This window comes from Agelaius tricolor, unplaced genomic scaffold, assembly GCF_023055355.1.
Source record: "Agelaius tricolor isolate 1412-34295 unplaced genomic scaffold, bAgeTri1.0.p SCAF_2, whole genome shotgun sequence".
Lineage (NCBI taxonomy): Eukaryota > Metazoa > Chordata > Aves > Passeriformes > Icteridae > Agelaius > Agelaius tricolor.
In genome coordinates, this window is record NW_027269262.1 from 74,390,351 (window position 1) to 74,408,930 (window position 18,580).

The following is an 18,580-nucleotide window of genomic DNA, read 5'->3' on the forward strand; positions in this document are numbered from 1 at the left end:
CATACATATTAACGTATGGGCTCTCTTCCTTGGATGCAAAGCTATCCTCCCACTACCTACAGTCACTTCAATGCTCCATCTCAACACACAGTTAAATAATTTCTGCTAAAGCTCCATCTCAATACACAGTTAAATAATTTCTGCTAAAGCTTTTCCTGACAGTTTTCTTGCATTCAAATATACATGCTCATTCTTCCAACTTTGAAGCATCACCACTGCTTGCAGGAAGCCTGCTCCTTGCACTAAATAGAACTACTTAGCTGATTTATAGGGCATTTACTGTAACTGCTTTTGGGAACAAACACAGCAGTCTTTTTTTCTATTTCCTTTCCTCGGCAAAGAATCAGAACTGTCAGAAGTATCCATTAGCACAGTATTTCTCAAAGAATTCTGTCATACTGCTGTTATTACAGGAAAGACAAGAAAAGCAATCTCAGACAAGGACATATGACTTGGCAGACAAGTGAAAAAGAGATATTAGCCTAATATTCCAAGAAGAAACTTAGCTACTGCCAGCAAGCTGAGAACTACAGTTCATGTGCATCTGCTGTTTCCCTGGAACAGCATTTTGCAGAAGTGTGAAGTCAGACACTTTGCAATTCTAGCAAGCTAAGACATTAAAGAAAAAAACTCAGCACTCTGAATCCATATTAAAATAACCAAACAAACTTTAATATGTTTTTTTCCAAGATCTAATATACAAATACAATGGTAATAATGTACTCTTCTTTTGTAAGCTTGGATGAAATATATTGAAGTCCACTTTCCGCAAGTTATATAAATAATCATCTAAAGCAACCTAGAAAAGAAGAAAAAGGCTTAATACACATGGTGCACACAAGTAATTAGGCATTAAGTTTAAAAAGCAATACAAGAAACCGAATGAGAAACTGCAAAAAAGGCTCGACAGTTTGCCTTTGCTAGTAAATGGTAGTGTAATCATCACATTCCAAGCATATAAAAAAGTCAAGTTTTGTGAAGAGAAGCATTATCTTTTAGTAGACCAAACACCACATTATGAAAATAGACAGGATTTGGGGCTTTTGCATTAGAACAGCAGTCTACAAGTAAAGACATCTTGGGTGGAATGATGTAGTTAAAAGGGAAGGATTAGAAGTGTTGATCAAAACTGTAAGGTTCTACAGTCAGGGACACATTATGATTTCTATGAGTTTTAGGTATTACACCCTCCCAAAATAAGATAGGTGAAGTGGCAGTTCCCCATGCTTAATTTGAATACTCTTCACAAATGCATCAGCACAGTTATAAGTCCATCACTCAAAGAGTGCATATATCACACCCACCGTACAGAAAAAAGCAGGATACGCCTTCACAGGAACTTTCTTACTGAAAGATCTAGCCTAAAAGTAAATGGGGTAAGGTGAAAGGGAAAAACAAAACACAAAAAAAAGTACTTATCAGAAGAATTTAACATTTCTGATTAAACATCAAGTACTATATATAATGCTTAGAGGCAACACACTGCATAACCAGCGTTACCCCTTTTTATTTTGACATCCTGAAACTGTAACATTTCATTCCATGAAAGCTGTGTACAAAAGTAGTTAAACGAAAGTATGTAATACTGGCAGAGGCTTGCAAAAATCCTTACATGAATTGACAGACCTCAAGACTGCATACTATAAACCAAGGTAAATTAGCATGCCTTGTTCCAACAAAGTCCCAAGATGCATCTAGTTTAGTAAATACAGTTTAACTTTTTTTTTTTTCCCCAATAGACAGATATGATGGAAGAACAGAAATGCATTTTTCTGAGTGCATCTTTTTGGTTCAATGTTGCCATCAGTCCCAGGAGTCCATCTGTAAATGCTTTGGTTATGTATCTGAGACATTGAAATGATCTCAGTTCCTCAGTATCCACATATAAAAATCTGAAGCATGGCTGTATCAAATCTGCAGTTTAAACTCATATTCAAGTACATCTAACAGAGCTGAACAAGTCTTCCTGTAATGCCTGTCTATAAAAACAAAATCCCTTCTTGTTTTGCCTTTTCTTACAGGTTAAAACAAACTAACTCTCTATAAATACTGATAAGAATGTGTGAGTTTGTAAAGTTTAGTTTTTCATGGACCTTTCCAGACAACTGAGAAAATGAGCCTGAAACTTTAGGAGGAAAAAATTATCAATCTTTTCAGAAGACAAATTATTTTAAAATTTTGAGCTATAATAACACCCGTGTGTGTGTATATGTATTTCTAAAATAGAAAAATGTTTTTCCCTGATCTAATGCTCTGCCCTTCTATTATTAATTGCAAGATGAAAAAATAAAGTAGTCTTGTTTGACCTTCTCAACCCAGAATGGGTCACATGTAATTCAGAAAGCATTTTATCTCCTGTGATAAACTGAGTCCCATAATGATGTAGGACAACAGAGACAAATGCAGAAAGCCAAAAGGGAGACCCTTTTTCACCAGAGGAATTGGGGAAGGGGTGCTGAAGAGAAAGAGGGAGAAGAATGTGCAAATGTATTTGTAGGCTTTCAAGGGGAACACTTTGGGGGACTGACAGAGCATTTCCTTATATGCTTTTATGCTGATAAAACACACAATTCCTAAGCAAAACTGCAATCTTCATTATCATATTTTGCCACCTGCTGGTCTGCAGCTGCAGTGTCAGGAAGACCTGAACATACTCCAGAAAGTTTTTTCTCAAGATTAATGGCCACGCTACTACAATATGCTTCATGTAACATGGCTGAGACTCCATTCAGCATTTCAGATTTAGGTGTCTTCTGGCTGTGAAACAGGGGTGGTAATTGCTACTCTCATCCTCTAAAATACATGGTTTGTGTAACAAATGCTGAGATAGCTGAAACCTCTCTGCAGGTTTGAACATTACCATACCCTGTAATCCCAACTAAAACTAAGGATAAGTGGCTGTGAAGACCCTCAGGCAAAACAAAATGGTGATTTTATACAGCAGAACAGATGCATTTAAAGGCACCAACCCATTAGATTTACCTAAGGTCCTGAAATACCCAGCAAATGCTGCTAGCAAAAGCCCATTTCATCCATTAGGCAGAAAGTATCCTTGTCCTTGCATTAACAGAGACCATGTGATTATGAAGGAGGCCAATATTCTGTAACTGCTGCCAGCTATGGCCAGTTCAAGTGGTTTGAACACTCTACAGTTCCTGCACTGTCAACAATTCACTGATGATGGGAAACTAGAAAAAAATATTCAGAGAGGAATTTTTAAAAAAATTTAATTAAGGTGATATAATTCACCCATTAAAAAACATACAAAGGGGAAAGAAAATGGGAGGAGTGCCAGGATGAACATTCAGTTGAATAAAATGCTAATGCTGCCCTAATCTAGTTTCTTTGTATTTGTACTTTTCTCTTTAGTCTCCAATTACATGATCACACTGCATACTTTCCACAGGACTCTCCCAGTGCATAACATGGGCAGGGCTCTAGGAATGAAGTGGGAAGAAAGGAGGCCTGTTCTCTTCAGAAGTTGGTAGGTTCATGTTGGGAACTAGGGAACCAATGCACTATGAATTATCAAATTACCTGAAAGGTTCTGAAGAACCAAATTCTTTTTCTGCTTCTATCCCAAAGTTTTCATACAATACCAGCAACCAAATTTAAATATGTGGACCACAAATACACATTACTTATTTTCCATGTCATCCATCCTTGATATGAGGCATTTCAGGCCATGCATTTGGCATTTTTCTTAGCCAAAAGGCAACGGGTTTTATGCATTGTACATTATGAGTTGAAGGGTGGAGAACAAAAAAAAAATCAAAATATTTCAGCTTGAACAAAGATAATTGACAGTTTTGATGTTGTACCTTGTCTCTGTTCCCTGCTTCTAAATGGAATAAACAGTTTTCTTGGACACGTGACCACAAAAACAGAGACATCAGGTTAAACAACATGAACAGGAATGCCTTAAATGTGAATTATAATTAGTCGATGAAAAATAAAGCCAAAGGGTACAAAGAATCATAGAATGCTTTGGGTTGGAAGGGATCATCTGGTTCCAACCTCCTGCCATGGGCAGGGACACTTCCCACTAGACCAGGCTGCTCAAATCTCCATCCAACCTGCCCTTGGACACTTCCAGGGATGGAGCATCCACAGTTTCTCTGGGCAATCTGTGCCAGTGTCCCATCAACCCCACAGTAAAGAATTTTTTCCGAGCATCTATTCCAAATCTGCTGTTGTTCAGTTTAAAGCCATCTCCCCTTGTCCTTAATGCCCTTGTAAAAAGTCCCTCTCTGGCTTTCTTGTAGGCTCACTTTAGGTACTGGAGGGCTGTTATAACATATACACATTCTTAACATAAAACAAAAACATTTATCAGCTCAGTAGGCACTGACTGAACAAACCAGGGATGCCAAATTTGACTTTCAGAAAAAAGATGAAGGGCTCTCCTATTTCAATTACATAAGATGCTGTGATCACAGGTAATGCTGTAATTGAGGATTATATTAATGGTGCAAATGCAGAGATAAATCTGGCATTTCTTTACTCTGAAGTGTTATCTTTCCAGACTACCTTGACTGGAACCACTGGGTGCAATACCTAAAGTGTACATGTACTTGTAGACATAAGAAAGTCTTTGTAGGGCTTTGGTTTCCAGCTAGAGAAGACAAAGCATTGCCAATAAAACATTCTTCTGCTTTTGTACTGTGCATTAGGCAAGCATCTCATAATACAGCTAGAATAAAAGCATGAAAGAACAAATAGAGTAGGACTCTGCAGTTCTTCAGGGCCCATCATCCACTGTTCCAACCAAACAGACTTCATAATTGCCTTGGCTGCATGCCAGAAAAGAAATAAACAGAAAGCACCTTTCTCAACATAGCTTTGGGCATGGCTGGTCATGTCAGGGAATGAATCCCCCCTCCCACACACACGAACCAGCAGTTAAAGACAACATGCTCTGTTTTCCTGGCAGCCATTCCACAGTGAAATCCATATGCAGATGTTCTTTCTATGGTGCTCATCCCATGCTGGCATATAGCTGCATTTATAAAAGTCTGCTTAGTTTCTCTTCCAGTAATAATTCTTTTAGGCAGCATTTATATATATGAAATTGGACCTGGCTGTGAGTACACTGTCTCCTGTACATAAAGATAATATTCATACAGAAGTAGTTGTAATGTTTGAATCTTTAATGTGGTAGGATTTTTTTAATGTAAACTCTCAAAATAAAAAAGGGCAAAATATTTGAAATTAAGTATGCAGCTTTAAGTCTTCTAACAACAAATGCTTTGTGAAGACTAGCATCAGTTATGTTTATTTAGATAAATAAAAGGAAAGGAATCTCACATGTTCTAGATGAATATGGGCCTGGCTGGCGATGTCATAAATTACATCTCTCACATTTTTCTCTTGCTTGCCTCTTATGAAATCCTCTTGTGAAACTCCATGCTAGACATAGGAAGGAAAACCAAAATCAAAAAAGAAAAAACCCTCTAAAAATATCAAGTTTCCATTTTTGCTTCTCAAAAACCTGTCCCAGCAATGAAGCTAAAGACTAAAGACCAAAACAGCCTAAGTGTTCTACCACTGCTCTCTCATTTTTTGATTCCCTTTCTTTTGGTCAGTCACTTGAAAAAAAATCAAGAAAACAAAGAGAACAGTTGGTACAGACTCTCTGCACAAGTTTGTTTCCTAAAATTTTGTGGTCAGTAAGATAACAAAGTCAGATTTCAAAGTTTGGAGGATTTAGATCAGTTTAGATACCAAATTTTTATAACCATAATCCAAGAATCAGTATTCAGCAGAAGAAAGCCAGTAACAGCTACCACAGAAGCCATGCCAGCTTTTGAGTCTTGGGATTGGTGTGAACATCCCAGGCTCACAAAAAACCAACAACCAACAAACCAACCAACAAAACATCAAACAAAGCATCTCCAAAAACCAACCAACCCCAGAACCACCAGAAAAGAGCCACAAAGCCAACTCCAAACTTATTCTCTGACTATAGTGACCAATGTTAAGACAGGATATGGCATATGCAGAATGGCACCAGTTGCCCACTCCTCTCAACCACACTGAGGCATGTGAGAGCTGCATGAAGGTGGGCAGAAAGGATTCCCAGGAGGTACAGACTCAGGAGAACTCCACAGTTCTTGCCAGCAGCTGAAATGCTTACAAGATTGTCTGCACAGAAGGGATACAAGCTGTTTTTACAGTTTTTACAGTTTTTTACTGCAGAATACCTTCCATGGCAAAGAATGACCGAATTTTCAGGCTATGTTTGAAAAGCTGAAAACTTGGAAGGCCTCCCATAACATGCAGTCCCAGAAGGGCTGAAAGGAGAGGGCAATTCCTTTCTGTGGTCTTATAACCCTGACCTATATTAGTATCTTTAGTATCCGACCTATATTAGTACCTTAAAATCATTTCATCATTTTTTGCAGCTACCTACATTACTAGACTTCCAATCCAAATTTTTAACTGTATTAAAATTATATTCAGAAAATACTAACACAACCACCTTAGGCATCACCAGAATTGTGTAAATTTTGGTTAAGTTGAAAAAGAACAGCATTAGCATTTAAAAATAAAGACTGGAAATGAAGGACTAATAGCTGAGATGCCTACAGATTAAACCATGGAACATTAATGAAAAATTCTGAGCTTTAATCTCATTTTACCTAAACTGAAAGATCTGCTAAATTCCAGTGCAAATCTGATGTACAGTTTAAATTGGAGGGCTATACCATCCCCTAGAAATGTATGGAATATAGGCCTATAACTGTAAAATGTGGAACAGGAAAAAACCCATACCCAACTCCAAAACACAAACTCCCAGGACCCATTCTGTACATGCATTTTTATACATTATTGGAAAAAAATCCTTTAACCTAAAATATTAATACATTTAATAATAACAAACAAACCCCTAAGGGAAATCTAGAATTTCTTGAAGTTTCTTGAAGATCACTCCTCTCACTTCCCAAAAGATATAAAGCTGTGACAATTAGCAGGACACAGCAGAATGAGTAAAAATAAAGAAAAAACATACCATTTATTTCTGGCATAATAAATTATGATCTCATACCTAGCCTTGAGAAACAGAGACAGAAAAACTACACTGTTCAATTCCAGACTATTTGCTTCTCTTACCAACATACAAATGTCCATGGGAAGAAAGACCTTTTGTCTTGTACAGTGATAAGGAGTTGCTCTTAAACAGGTAACTATGCCTTGTGCTTTCCCAATGTGACTGGCTGCATGGTCAGCATGGATGTCCCTCACACCTAAAATTGCAGAAACAATATGTTTAGAAACATGCAGTCAGGCCTGTTGAGGGGTATGGTCTTCTCTGATGTGTATCACAGTCATACTTTAGGAAAGCTACATTCATTGGTCCATGATAGAACTGTTCATGTGCATAAACTGCCTTGAGATCTCAACTCAGTGGTGCAAAACAGCAGGAAAATTCATTCATTTCCACATTCAGGAGCAAGATGCCTCTTGTTGCAGTATCTGCAAAAGGTGTTCTTAGCAGAGCAGCACCTATTCAGATATAACACACTGGTACACAAACTCACTTTCATGGGCACATCCTCTCCCAGGATAACAGTATTCCAAGAACTGCTTTTCCTGCCGGAAAAAGTCATTCAAGTGTGAGATTTCTGACAAGCATTAATGCTTTCAGTGTGGTTTCATGATTAGCTGCAGCTGATTCATCAGTGTAGTGAAGTCAAAGAGCAATGATCCTATGCTTCATCCCCCAAACCCGTATCTCTGCCCCTTCCCCTGTGCTGTCAGGAGCAATGAGGCAAACTGAATCAGATCAACAAAACAACAGAAAACTAATGTTAGTTACTGCACAGTCACATAAACTGTGAGAACTGAAACAGGAAGGTGAGTGGGGCAGAGCAGCACCATTGCTCTTCATGGCAAGATCATACAAGCTTGGCTTAGACTGATTATAAAACTGAGCTGGGATAAAATGAAAATTTGAATTAAAATTTATAAAAACTCTTAACAGAAGCAGAATTCTACAAAGAAAGCAATGAGGATACAGCAATTACAGATCAATGAGCCTAACTGACATCTGGAAATAACACTGGGGGTACCAGATTCACTGCAGAAGCCTGTCTGGGTCTTCAGTGGGTCTCAGAATCCTCTGTGAAAGAGTGACTATACCCACACTACAGGGACTGATTTTAGCAATGGCAGCAGAAAGCAAAGTGTGGCTTGGAGGAATCAATGGATATTATTTACTAACTACTTAAGTAATTAGTTAGAGAGCACAAATATTAGTATTTTTAAATTACAGGAGTTGAGAGGAAGTACCAGGACTTCTGATGACAGGATTACCAGCCAAAATGAGCTTGACAAAAGAAATAACCTGAAATCAGCAAGAATATAACAGCACTAGTACTGGGAGAGTACACACTGGGAGAGATGCAACAGGAGACTGGTCAGGAATAAGGAGTCTAAAAAGCACAAGAAATTTAGCAAACATGACCTGAATGAAACCAGGTCCACCTAGTCTAGAAAACACTGCTGATGGGCAACCAAGAAAGGGGCTATATTTGATTAGTTTCTCAGTTTGTGGGGAAAATTGACAAAAGTTAACTGTTTAATATGCAGTGGAGGAGACTTTTGCTTAGGTATTTTGTTACATTTGTATATTTAAGAGACGTTAAATATGACAATAGAAGACTTAAAATATCCAGACTCTCCATACAGATTTTCAAAAACAGTTTTATCTGATTTGTACAAGGAGTGAGTGATCCAAGCATGACTGAACTTATTCAGGATTTCTCAGAATGGAAGACACTGGCATTTCTCATGGTCCTACATTTCTTCAATAAAAGATTCAGAAAGATATTCGCAACATTTCACTGACTTCCTACTGAGGAAGCGAACATCAGATGTTAAGATATAAGTTCCTCAATTCTTACAAAGAAGAATGTACTCACCACCTCTCTTTTTACTTCTCCTTTTTCTATTTTTTTTTAACTTTTAACATCAGTATTTGCCTTTCATCAATTAGTCTGACAAGCAAGAGGAAAATACTGCTACTACAATACTAAACACTAAATAATAATAATAACAATATTAATAATATTAATAATAATTTGGGGTTTTTTTCACCTTTTTTTTACATCCAAGCTCATATTGCAGATACTTCCATAATGCAAGAGATACCTAAATGAAAATTACCCTTTTCTTCACTACAAATGAATAGTTCTTTCCCAATCTGTGGTTCTTACATTAGACATGACACAGACAGTAGCTCTTGATCACAGGAATCATTTTGTTGCATTTTTTTCTAGCTCTTCAATTATTGATAGTTAACCTACTTCTAGGAAGAGGGGAGGATTCAGACCCAAATTTACAACATCACCAAAGGAAGTTTATAGGTTGGGAAGTTGGCTGTTTCAAGACAATCAGTGTCCATCACTGCAACACAGAACAACAGCTGCAGGGTACCTACAGCACTTTGTATTCTGACAAGTAGGATAGTTGAAATACAGTGAAGAGCTGAATTTTCCACATGCTGTAGGAGGAGCAAGAACAGAGAAAACCAAGCAACAAAGAACAGTAGGAAACTGCACTTCAATGAGCTCTGCACTGAGCAGCTTCCAAGGAAAGTAGAGTTCTAGGACAGCTGCAGTACAATTCCACATCTATAGTTCAGCATTCAAAAGATATCTGAAATTCTACCTAGGACAGCTTTTATTGAAATTAAACTCCAGTAGGAAAAGAAAAGGCTTTTTGAAATATCAGTAAATATTGTACTTGCACTAATGAGTCGTCAGCAAAACCTAGAAAGGGGAAAACACCTACCCAGTGTTTCCAAGGTGAGGTACAAGAGAGCACTCTGAGTGTTCTCAGCGTATGTTTCCAGCTCCTGGATGTTACGGTATGCCCGATCATCCAAATTCTTTTCCTGGAACATAAACACGGAGCTTCAGTAGAATGCAAACATAACTGCTGTTTGTACAGGCTTATTACTACAGCCATGTCAATCCAATGCACCACCAAAAACAAAAAAGGACAAAATTGAGAGACTGAGAGAGAGTATAAAGTCAGATAGGAGCACTCATTAAAGCTTATAGCAAGCCTAACAAATAACTATGCTCAACTGCAGTCAAGGAGCAAATACAACTTTCTGCAATATGAAATCAGAATTCTCCATAAAAAAGGAAACAGCAAAACCAAAACATCATATGGTATTCTTACATTATAGGGTTGTCAATATTTAATTTGCATCTGAAGCAGAGAGAAATTTAGATAAACAGGACTGTATTTTTTAAAAACATAAAATAAATCTATGAAATGCACAGAAGTGTTAAAGTCATGTAAAAACCCATAGATTCATAGAATCATAGAGTGGTTTGGGTTAGAAGGGACTTTAAATATCATGTAGCTCAAAGTTCTCTGCCATGGACACGGAAACCTTCTACCAGACCAGGTTGCTCAGAGGTCCACCCAACCCCTGAACACCTCATAAAGAGCCCACAACCTCTTTGGGCAACCTGTTCCAGTGTCTCACCATCCCCACAGTAAACAACCTCTTTCTCAGATCTAATCTAAACCTACCCTTCTTCATCTCAAGGCCATTCTCTCTTGTCCTATCACTACATTCCCTTATCAAAAGTCCCTCTCCAGCTCTTGTAAGACCCTTCCAGGTACTGGAAGGCGCTTTAAGGTCTCCCTAGAGCCTTCTCTTCCCCAGAATCAACAGCGCCCAATCTCTCAGCCTAGACACAGGAGAAGTGCTCCAGCCCTCTGAACAACTTAGTGGTGCTAACAAATAATACATCCAAATAATACATCCAAAATAATACAATACAACTGTAACATCCTCCAGCATTCCTCCTGTCCTATCGGTTTCTATGCTTAAAATATACCACTCTAAAGACTAAAAAAGTCTTAACATTAAGAAAGTCTGAAGTCCTTCATAGCAATGACCCTCTGCAAGTAACTGACCATCAACTTGCTCAATTTATAGCTTCATGAGACACTTACTTTAGCAGCAAAATTAGCTTAGGAGATTCCTGCACTCTGCTTTTCATTCTTGTCCTTGTGTCAGAGTTTGTAGCAACATCACTGTACCAGTGATGTTCTTAGCCTTGTTTTTCCCAAGAAAAAAGGTGGCTATTTTAAACTTCATGTGATTTGAATGCTCCAGTTTACACCACTGCTTAGAAAAAACTCCACAGCCATGATAAGGAGTAGCATGAAAGTGTGGCAGAAGGGTTCAGATAGGTCATTTAAATTTTGAGATTTTATATCCACGTGAATTCACAAACTACATCAATTTAAGACAAAAAATAAACAAATTATTCTATTAGCCATTTTTGCAGAAAGAACAGAAACTATGAAGAGTAGCATCAAGAGAGAATTTTTTAAAATGTAGCAGTATAATTTTTAAAGATAAATACTACTGTCTGGAAAATTACATAAGTTTTTTTTTACACGCAAACCTATAAAAATAAGGAAAAGAAAACCCAAATATTACTAAAGCCAGAATCAGTCTCTGAAGGGTAAATACTTACTCTTTCATCTATGATCTTCATGAACCACATTTTAGTCAAGTTATGCCTCTTGACAGCCTGAAAATTATAAAATAAAACCTCCTAGTCAATGTATACAAAGTGATGGTAGTAGTGCATTCTGAAGGCTGAAATACATTTTAGGTATTTAATACAAGAATTGTATTCACTGGGTTAAATCAAAGTGGCAAGTCAGTGGAAAATAAGAATCTTCTTCAAATACAAAAATTTTCAACTGGCATTTACAACAAGTTGCTGCACACATTAAATGAAATACCAGACATCATGCCAGCAAACTAAAAGCATTTCTTTAAAAATGTTTATGAAATTAATTTATTCTTGGAGTCATATGTTCCCACAAAATATTTGCAGATAACTATGTTCACTTTCCAAAAAGAACAGAGTTTCCTCCAGAGTCTAGCAATAAAAATATTTCCCCTGTAAATTCTCAAGAAAGTGTCAGCACAACATACCAACATGTACTGTAAAGACAGAATGCTAACAAAGCAATACAATTAATATGGGATTGTTTAAAGAAATATTGCACAGCATCTATATTCACACATTCTTCTTTTTGTTCTTGTCTTATACTTGACTTCCTTCCTGTGCCATTTCATTCTATCAACTTACCTTCAATCCTCTTAATTCCACACTTTGAATTTTTCAGAACACATTTTCAGAAAGGCTACAATCACATGTGAAAACATCTATAAACAAAATTTAGGGAGCAGATTCCTCATGGTTTAGTCCTCATTGCTCACTTTCAACTTCTTTACATCCATCATATTAGTAAATATTTTTCAAGGTTTTACAAGACCAGATCTTCTAGATTCTATATATTCTGCTTGAGACAGTACTTGGTATATCAAAAGGAAAATTTTAAGTTATAACTATAAATATTGTTTTTTAGTCTCACTTGTTCACCTCACATATCATTTTGTAAATTAAATCCTTGGAATACTAACAGGTCAAGACTTAAAGGACCAATTACCTAATTTGTACATTACATCCATTACTTCATTCAAACACATGGGCCCTCATTTCTCAGAAGTTTGAAAAATTGGCTTCTTCCACGGAAATGAACAGAGAATTAAGTCTCACTTTTCATATGTTCAAAATAGACAGAAAAGATCACACATCATACAGTTGCTGTGTAAGTTTATATTAAAGTCACCAAGAGGTGAGCTATTAATAATTCTAGAAATACTATTAAAGGCTACTTGTCTACTTTACTAGTGTATAAAAATTTGGAACCTACATGCAAGTATTCTGGGATATACAAAACTTCAGGAACATGTTTAAGCATCATAACTTAAATTTATTCTGGAAAATCACATTGTCCTCATATAAACTCAACAGCAACAAAGGAATATACATAGAATATGCTGTGCAAAGACATGTTAATTCTATTAACAGCTCTGCAATACTTCTGAGTTCAGGTGTCTTTCCAAATCCTTTTTTCTAAGAATTGCAATGACATTCTTGCATATTTGTGAAGTCATGGGCTTCAAACAGGTCATCTTGGGGTATTTGCTGAAATAAGGAAATAAAATCCCATCTTGACTGCAAAAGTTACCAAGTCACATTGAATTGTTAGTTCACTCCAGTGCTCTGCAGTGCTTAGAGCTATCAGAGCTCCTAAAAATACTTTCTGAATAATTTTTTTTTTCATCATCTTATTTTCATCATCTTATTCCAAGCAGTTTTGTTTGGAATGTATTATATTGGTCTTCCTTTATAGGAATCATACCTCAGGTGAAATCTCACCAAAGACCATTCTTCTTCCACTTCTAAACCAATTTTCTGTTTTGTGAGAAGGGAGTATGTCTGGCAGTCTTAGCAACTGGAGAGGGTTGCAATTGGTAAAACAGAATCAGAGTAACTTCTATCTGAATACTGTACTGGTTTAGGCTGGGATAGAGTTAATTTTCCTCACAGCACTTTTATGGCGCTGTGTTCTGGATCTGTGCTGGAAACAGTGTTGTCAGTTAGAACAGATGCCGCACAGCACACACAAAACACTGACATTACTTCCTACAGTAATATTAAAGCAGATATTAGGATAAGAAAGGTGTATTTTACCCTCCACAGCTCTGTAGCAACGGGCTGATGTGGTGGGTTATTGCTGTATATGTCCTCCACAGCGTCCCTCCAGAACTGCATCCGCATCAAACCTGTCGTCTTCTGAGTTATGGAGTCTTTAATCTGGAAAGGATACATCTGGAGTGAAATTCAGTGTCTCTAACACACTTGGTCTATCTATGCTGAAAAGACAGACACAGGACACAGTCAAACTCAGCAGAGAAAGAGCTCAGTTCTGAATTGACATTTATTCCTCATAAAGCTTAGGAACACTGCACAGAGTAAATGCGAAATCTTCACCACAACCTGATTTAAAACCAACAGAGATTAAGTGCTGGGTAACCCTCACTTTAGCTTTCCTCCCTAAAGGAATAAATGCAAAGGTGACAGCACACCATGGGTTGCCAGAAGCACAGCCTACAGAAGCTGGTCAGGGATTTTGCCTGGTCAGCTCATTTCCTGGATCACTCCCTTCTGGCAAGCACTGCCAGCCTTCCTGGTTGCACTGGCAGTTTCTGGGCACCTTGCAAATCAGAGACTGCAGCCACTCCTCTCCCACAACTCTCTAACTACAAACTTCCCTCCTGCAGCCTTTTCATCACCTTTCTGCCAACAAAGGCTTGGTCCTGATTTTAGCATCCCATTTTTTGAGCAACCTTTTACAGCTAGGATTTAGCTGCACTTTACCCATTAACTGCACATGAAGCCAGGATTTAGATGCAATCACATAACAGTATCAAGAACCCCTGCCTGTTTGCTATAACTTGATTTTAAAATGCATAAAGGTCATTAAAATTATACACATAAACAAAGTAATAGGGCAGGCTGGGTAATTTCCATGGGCCATTCAAAACTGGAGGTTTGTACTGCACTATTTATTCATGACCCTTGACTGTATAAAAGTTAACCTTGGCAAAACACCACTGACTACAGAAAGAGTACTTACAAGTGTAACTTAGAGTATCAAAATTCTTATTTTGAATTTCCAGATTTCACAAATGTATTTTAATACCTGCCTGAGCCAGTTCCACATTGAAGGCTCTCAAGGCAAAAGCAGAGGTTCGAGACTCCACAGGCAGCAGCAGAGAACACAGAAACCCTTCATAGTCACGCTTCCTATAAAAGAATCAAAATGCACATTTGTTATTTATAGCTCTAAGTCAACTGGATGTGCTATTCTGAACTCCTGAAAGAGTCGCAGTAAGTTATAGCTCAAAACTCTGACTTTGCAAAAGTAGCAGCTTTTAGGCTTGTTTTAAAGTAAGACCAACTCCAAGAGAGAGTGCAGGCTGCTTGAACTCTCAGTGCACCTCTGAATTCCACATCTCAAGATATCTGGCTAAAGGCATGGAGCAAGGCTGTGGCAGAACTGCAAATAGAATCCAGATTGTCCGACTTGCAGATTTCTGTTCCAAACACGAAACCACATTTCTTTAAAAGACTGTTCTTTGGAGCTTGGCAGAAGAGTGCTTGCTTAACCATTAAGTTTTTGTTTACTGGCAACTATATTCAAAGCATAAAACCTCAGGGAGTTGGCAGTTTTGCTGCAGGTAACTCCTGGCCAACCCAGAGTGATGTGCCTTCGTTTGGCCACGTGGGTGTGCCACAAAATTAAAAACACAGTGCTCAGAACCGTGAACTGCAAAATCACTCCAGCAAACAAAAACACCTGACCACTTCTGAAAAGCTAAACTGCTTGTTTTGAACAACATTTTTGTGTACTTTCTGATAAGCCTGAAACCTGATTCTTCCTTAGAACAAGATGAGCTCCCAAGTTTGGCCTGAAGGGTGGAGAAGCAGGTTGTCAAGGAAAACACATGCGCTCATTTTCATTAAGTTTGCTGTTCTTGCATGTACTCATATTTCTTTTGAATATGATCTTAAAATAGAAAGCCAAACTAAACCCAAGGATTATTAGGGTTGCTACTTTTAGCATCAAACAAAAAGGAAGTGAAGTTTAACAGATGCTTAACCCTACAATACACAGCAGCTGAAAACTAGCAAATGCTTTGTTTCCACAACTCTTGTCAGACTCTTTTAGACCTCGATGCAAATACAGAAATATCAACCAAAAATATTTACATTTTTGAGCTGCAGTAGGCTTTAAAGGACACTATATTACAGAACAGATACGTTAAATCTCCCTCAGTTAGGATACTTTTTGAAAAATATTATCAGCTCAAAGCCTAGTATTTTTTTCAAGACTTATTGTAGAAATACCAGTATTGTCCACCCTAGTTGGAGCTGCATGGTTTATAGCCATATTTTCCCAGTTCCAGTCTGTCTGTGTTGTTCACACAACACAGAACCGCCTCTTCTTTCAAAAAGGAAACATAGAAATATGTTACACAAAGTACAGAGCAACACATTAGAGAAAATTGTCTTCCTTCTGGTAATGCTGTTGATATGGTGGGGTTTTGGTTGCTTTTTTTTTTCAATTATTCCAAGCTCAAAAATTTAGTGCATCAAATCCATTAAGCCTCGGTAAAATAAAATTGATAATGCTGTAGATCACGTTCCACCCCAACCTTCTTCATGTATGAGTGTAAGGAATGTAGAAAGGAAGGAACGACCCTAAGTCAGGTATTGAATTTTTTGATAAATAAGTTGAGGTTTTTCAAATAAGTATAAGCTTATATATGAACCCACAGCCACAAGAAAAATTAGTATTGGTCATAACTGGACTTGCTATATAATGAATGTGTAATAAAGCTATCGATCCCCACAAGCTTGTCTTTGAGACCAGGGATCCCTGACAGTAAGAGACATAAAACATACCTATAAGGAAAACATTTTTTTAGTCAAATAGCTTGAAGTGAATTTAGTTGTTTAAAGAAAAAGGAGGACCAAAGAGAAAGGGCATCTTCTATATTCCAAAAACAAATATACATTATTAAAGCACAACTCAGTTGTACTTCCTCATGTGTTGGAGACTCAAATTCAGCACTAGGGAGTTGCTGACACTTGCATAGCCCCAAGTGTTTTGTTACTGTTTGAATAATCCCTTCCACTTATTTTTTATAGTTATTATTTCCATGCAATAGTTGAACTACTGGGAACAGCAGCTTCAATTAAATAATGCCAAAAGCATAACCACTTTTCATTTTACTATTTTGAATGCTTGTGTATTTTTCTAATTAGTCCTTTTATCATTTAACAAAAATACATATAAAAAAGTTTTAATTCAACCATCTCATTGGAACCTAACTATCCTGTTCATAATTGCTTGTTACTGGAAACATTTCACCTGCAGAGTTTAACTTTACCTGTATATTGGCTGTACACACAGCCTCTGGTCTCCTGAGTATCAGGGAAATGAATCCTGGGTAGAATAACTAGGAAAAGAAAGCTGTATTCTGAAAATCATGAAAAATGCAATGTGGCTGTGCATTCTGGTACATCTGTACAGGTCAGCTTCTGGCTGCTGCACTGAACATTTAAGATTGTCCCATTTCTTTCCCTTAGTTTTCCTACCTCAAACATTACTGCAGACCACACACATCTTTCTGTCTTTTTACAAGCACCAGTTTGGAGAAGATAATCCTGTTCCACTCTTTCTATGCACACATGGAAACCTTCTCCCAGCTTTTGTCAATCATCTGGAAAAACAGTATCCAAAGAGAAGTTACCTAGGTCTTTACTGAGAAACTTGGTTAACATCTTACTTTACAAAGAACTGAATTCCTGGCAATTCCAAAGCAGCCAAGGGGCCCTACACATTGTTTACAGCCCAGAATCCAAGAAGGAAAAGTGACCTGACCTGGAAGTATCTGACTGCACTCTGCTCCTCTTGGAGCATTTTGGGTTTGACAAAAAAAAAAAAAAGGATGTTTTGGAAACATAGGCCTCCTCTTGCGTTTACGACAGAGAAGGTACAGAGAAGGTACTGAGCTGTTCCAGCGGTCAGATGTCCTCTGCTTTATCCCGTTTTTCCAGGGAGCGCTCAGCAAGCATGGCTATTTCTCAGTAGCCAAGATTTGAAAACTGCCAATGTTTTTAAACACCCACTTCGGTGATTTCGCTCTCCAGAACACCGATACAAGGGAACAAGAACGTTCCGTTCTTCTGAAGAAACGCAGCCACAGAGGGGGAGGGTACTGCCGTGGGAGGCTGCCCAGGACGGTGGGGGAGCGGCCCTCTCTGGACACATTCAACACCCACCTGGACACGTTCCTGTGTAACCTGCTCTAGGTGACCCTGCCTGCGCGGGGATTGGACTGGGTATCACCGAAGGTCCCTTCCAACACAGACCAATCAGTGATTCTGTGTGCAGACTGAATCATCCACGCGGCCTAAAAATGCGCTGGGTTTCAATGCTCCCGACACGGCGCGGTCCCGCTGCCCACCGCCACCGGCCACACGGGCTATTTTCGGGGCCCGGAGAGCCCGAGGGCGGCCTGGGCAATCCCAGCCATCCTTTCCGGGAAGTCGTCAGGGTTCCCGTCGGCTGGGAAGCGCTGCCGAGGCTTTCCAGGCCGGACTCACCGCCCCGCTCTGCGGAGCGCGCACCCCCGCGCCTGCAGCCCCCCGCGGCGGGCACTCACCGCACCAGCTCGGCGCAGTACTGCACCGCTCCTCCGGCCGCCGGGCCGCTCCAGCCCGCCGCCGCCGCCCTCCCGCCGAGCGCCGGCGGCCGCGCAAGGCGGCGGCCGATCCCACCACGCCGCAGCGCTGCCCGCGCCATGCTGCCCGCCATGGCCCCGGCCCCGCCCCGCCCCGCGCCGCGCACGGGCCGCCCGCAGGGGGCGCACGGGGGCCGGCGGGGGGCGCACGGGGGCCGGCAGGGGGCGCACGGGGGCCGGCGGGGGGCGCCCTTGGCCGGGACGCTGTGGGGGCGCGCGGCGCTGTTTGCGCTGCGAATGGCGCCCGGCACAGGCCGGCAGCGCCTCAGCGTCCAGCGCCTCCCGAGCCGAATCCCTCCGCTCCTCCGGCACCGTGGCTGCAAAAGGCCCAGCGGAAAAGGACATCGGGGTGTTAACCGGCAGCTGGCT

General features: G+C 39.4%; 1 protein-coding gene across 4 annotated transcripts; it reads right to left on the bottom strand.

The window, feature by feature from the left end:
• Positions 1–644: 644 nt before the first annotated feature.
• Positions 645–18,310, bottom strand: NDUFAF6 (NADH:ubiquinone oxidoreductase complex assembly factor 6). 4 transcript variants are annotated; one of them, XM_071421565.1, is made up of 10 exons: positions 18,134–18,270; positions 17,064–17,188; positions 14,602–14,705; positions 13,590–13,712; positions 11,511–11,567; positions 9,796–9,898; positions 7,114–7,247; positions 5,308–5,409; positions 1,305–1,361; positions 645–799 (listed from the first exon to the last, which is right to left on the bottom strand). In XM_071421565.1, exons 3-10 carry the CDS (start codon positions 14,620–14,622, stop codon positions 671–673), a joined length of 726 nt encoding a protein of 241 aa, XP_071277666.1. In that variant the 5' UTR covers positions 14,623–14,705; positions 17,064–17,188; positions 18,134–18,270; the 3' UTR covers positions 645–670. The 4 variants fall into 4 exon arrangements, with proteins under 4 accessions (XP_071277666.1, XP_071277663.1, XP_071277664.1 ...); XM_071421562.1 differs by lacking the exon at positions 17,064–17,188 and having other exon boundaries at positions 14,606–14,705; positions 18,134–18,310; XM_071421563.1 differs by lacking the exon at positions 17,064–17,188 and having other exon boundaries at positions 18,134–18,274.
• Positions 18,311–18,580: the final 270 nt, after the last annotated feature.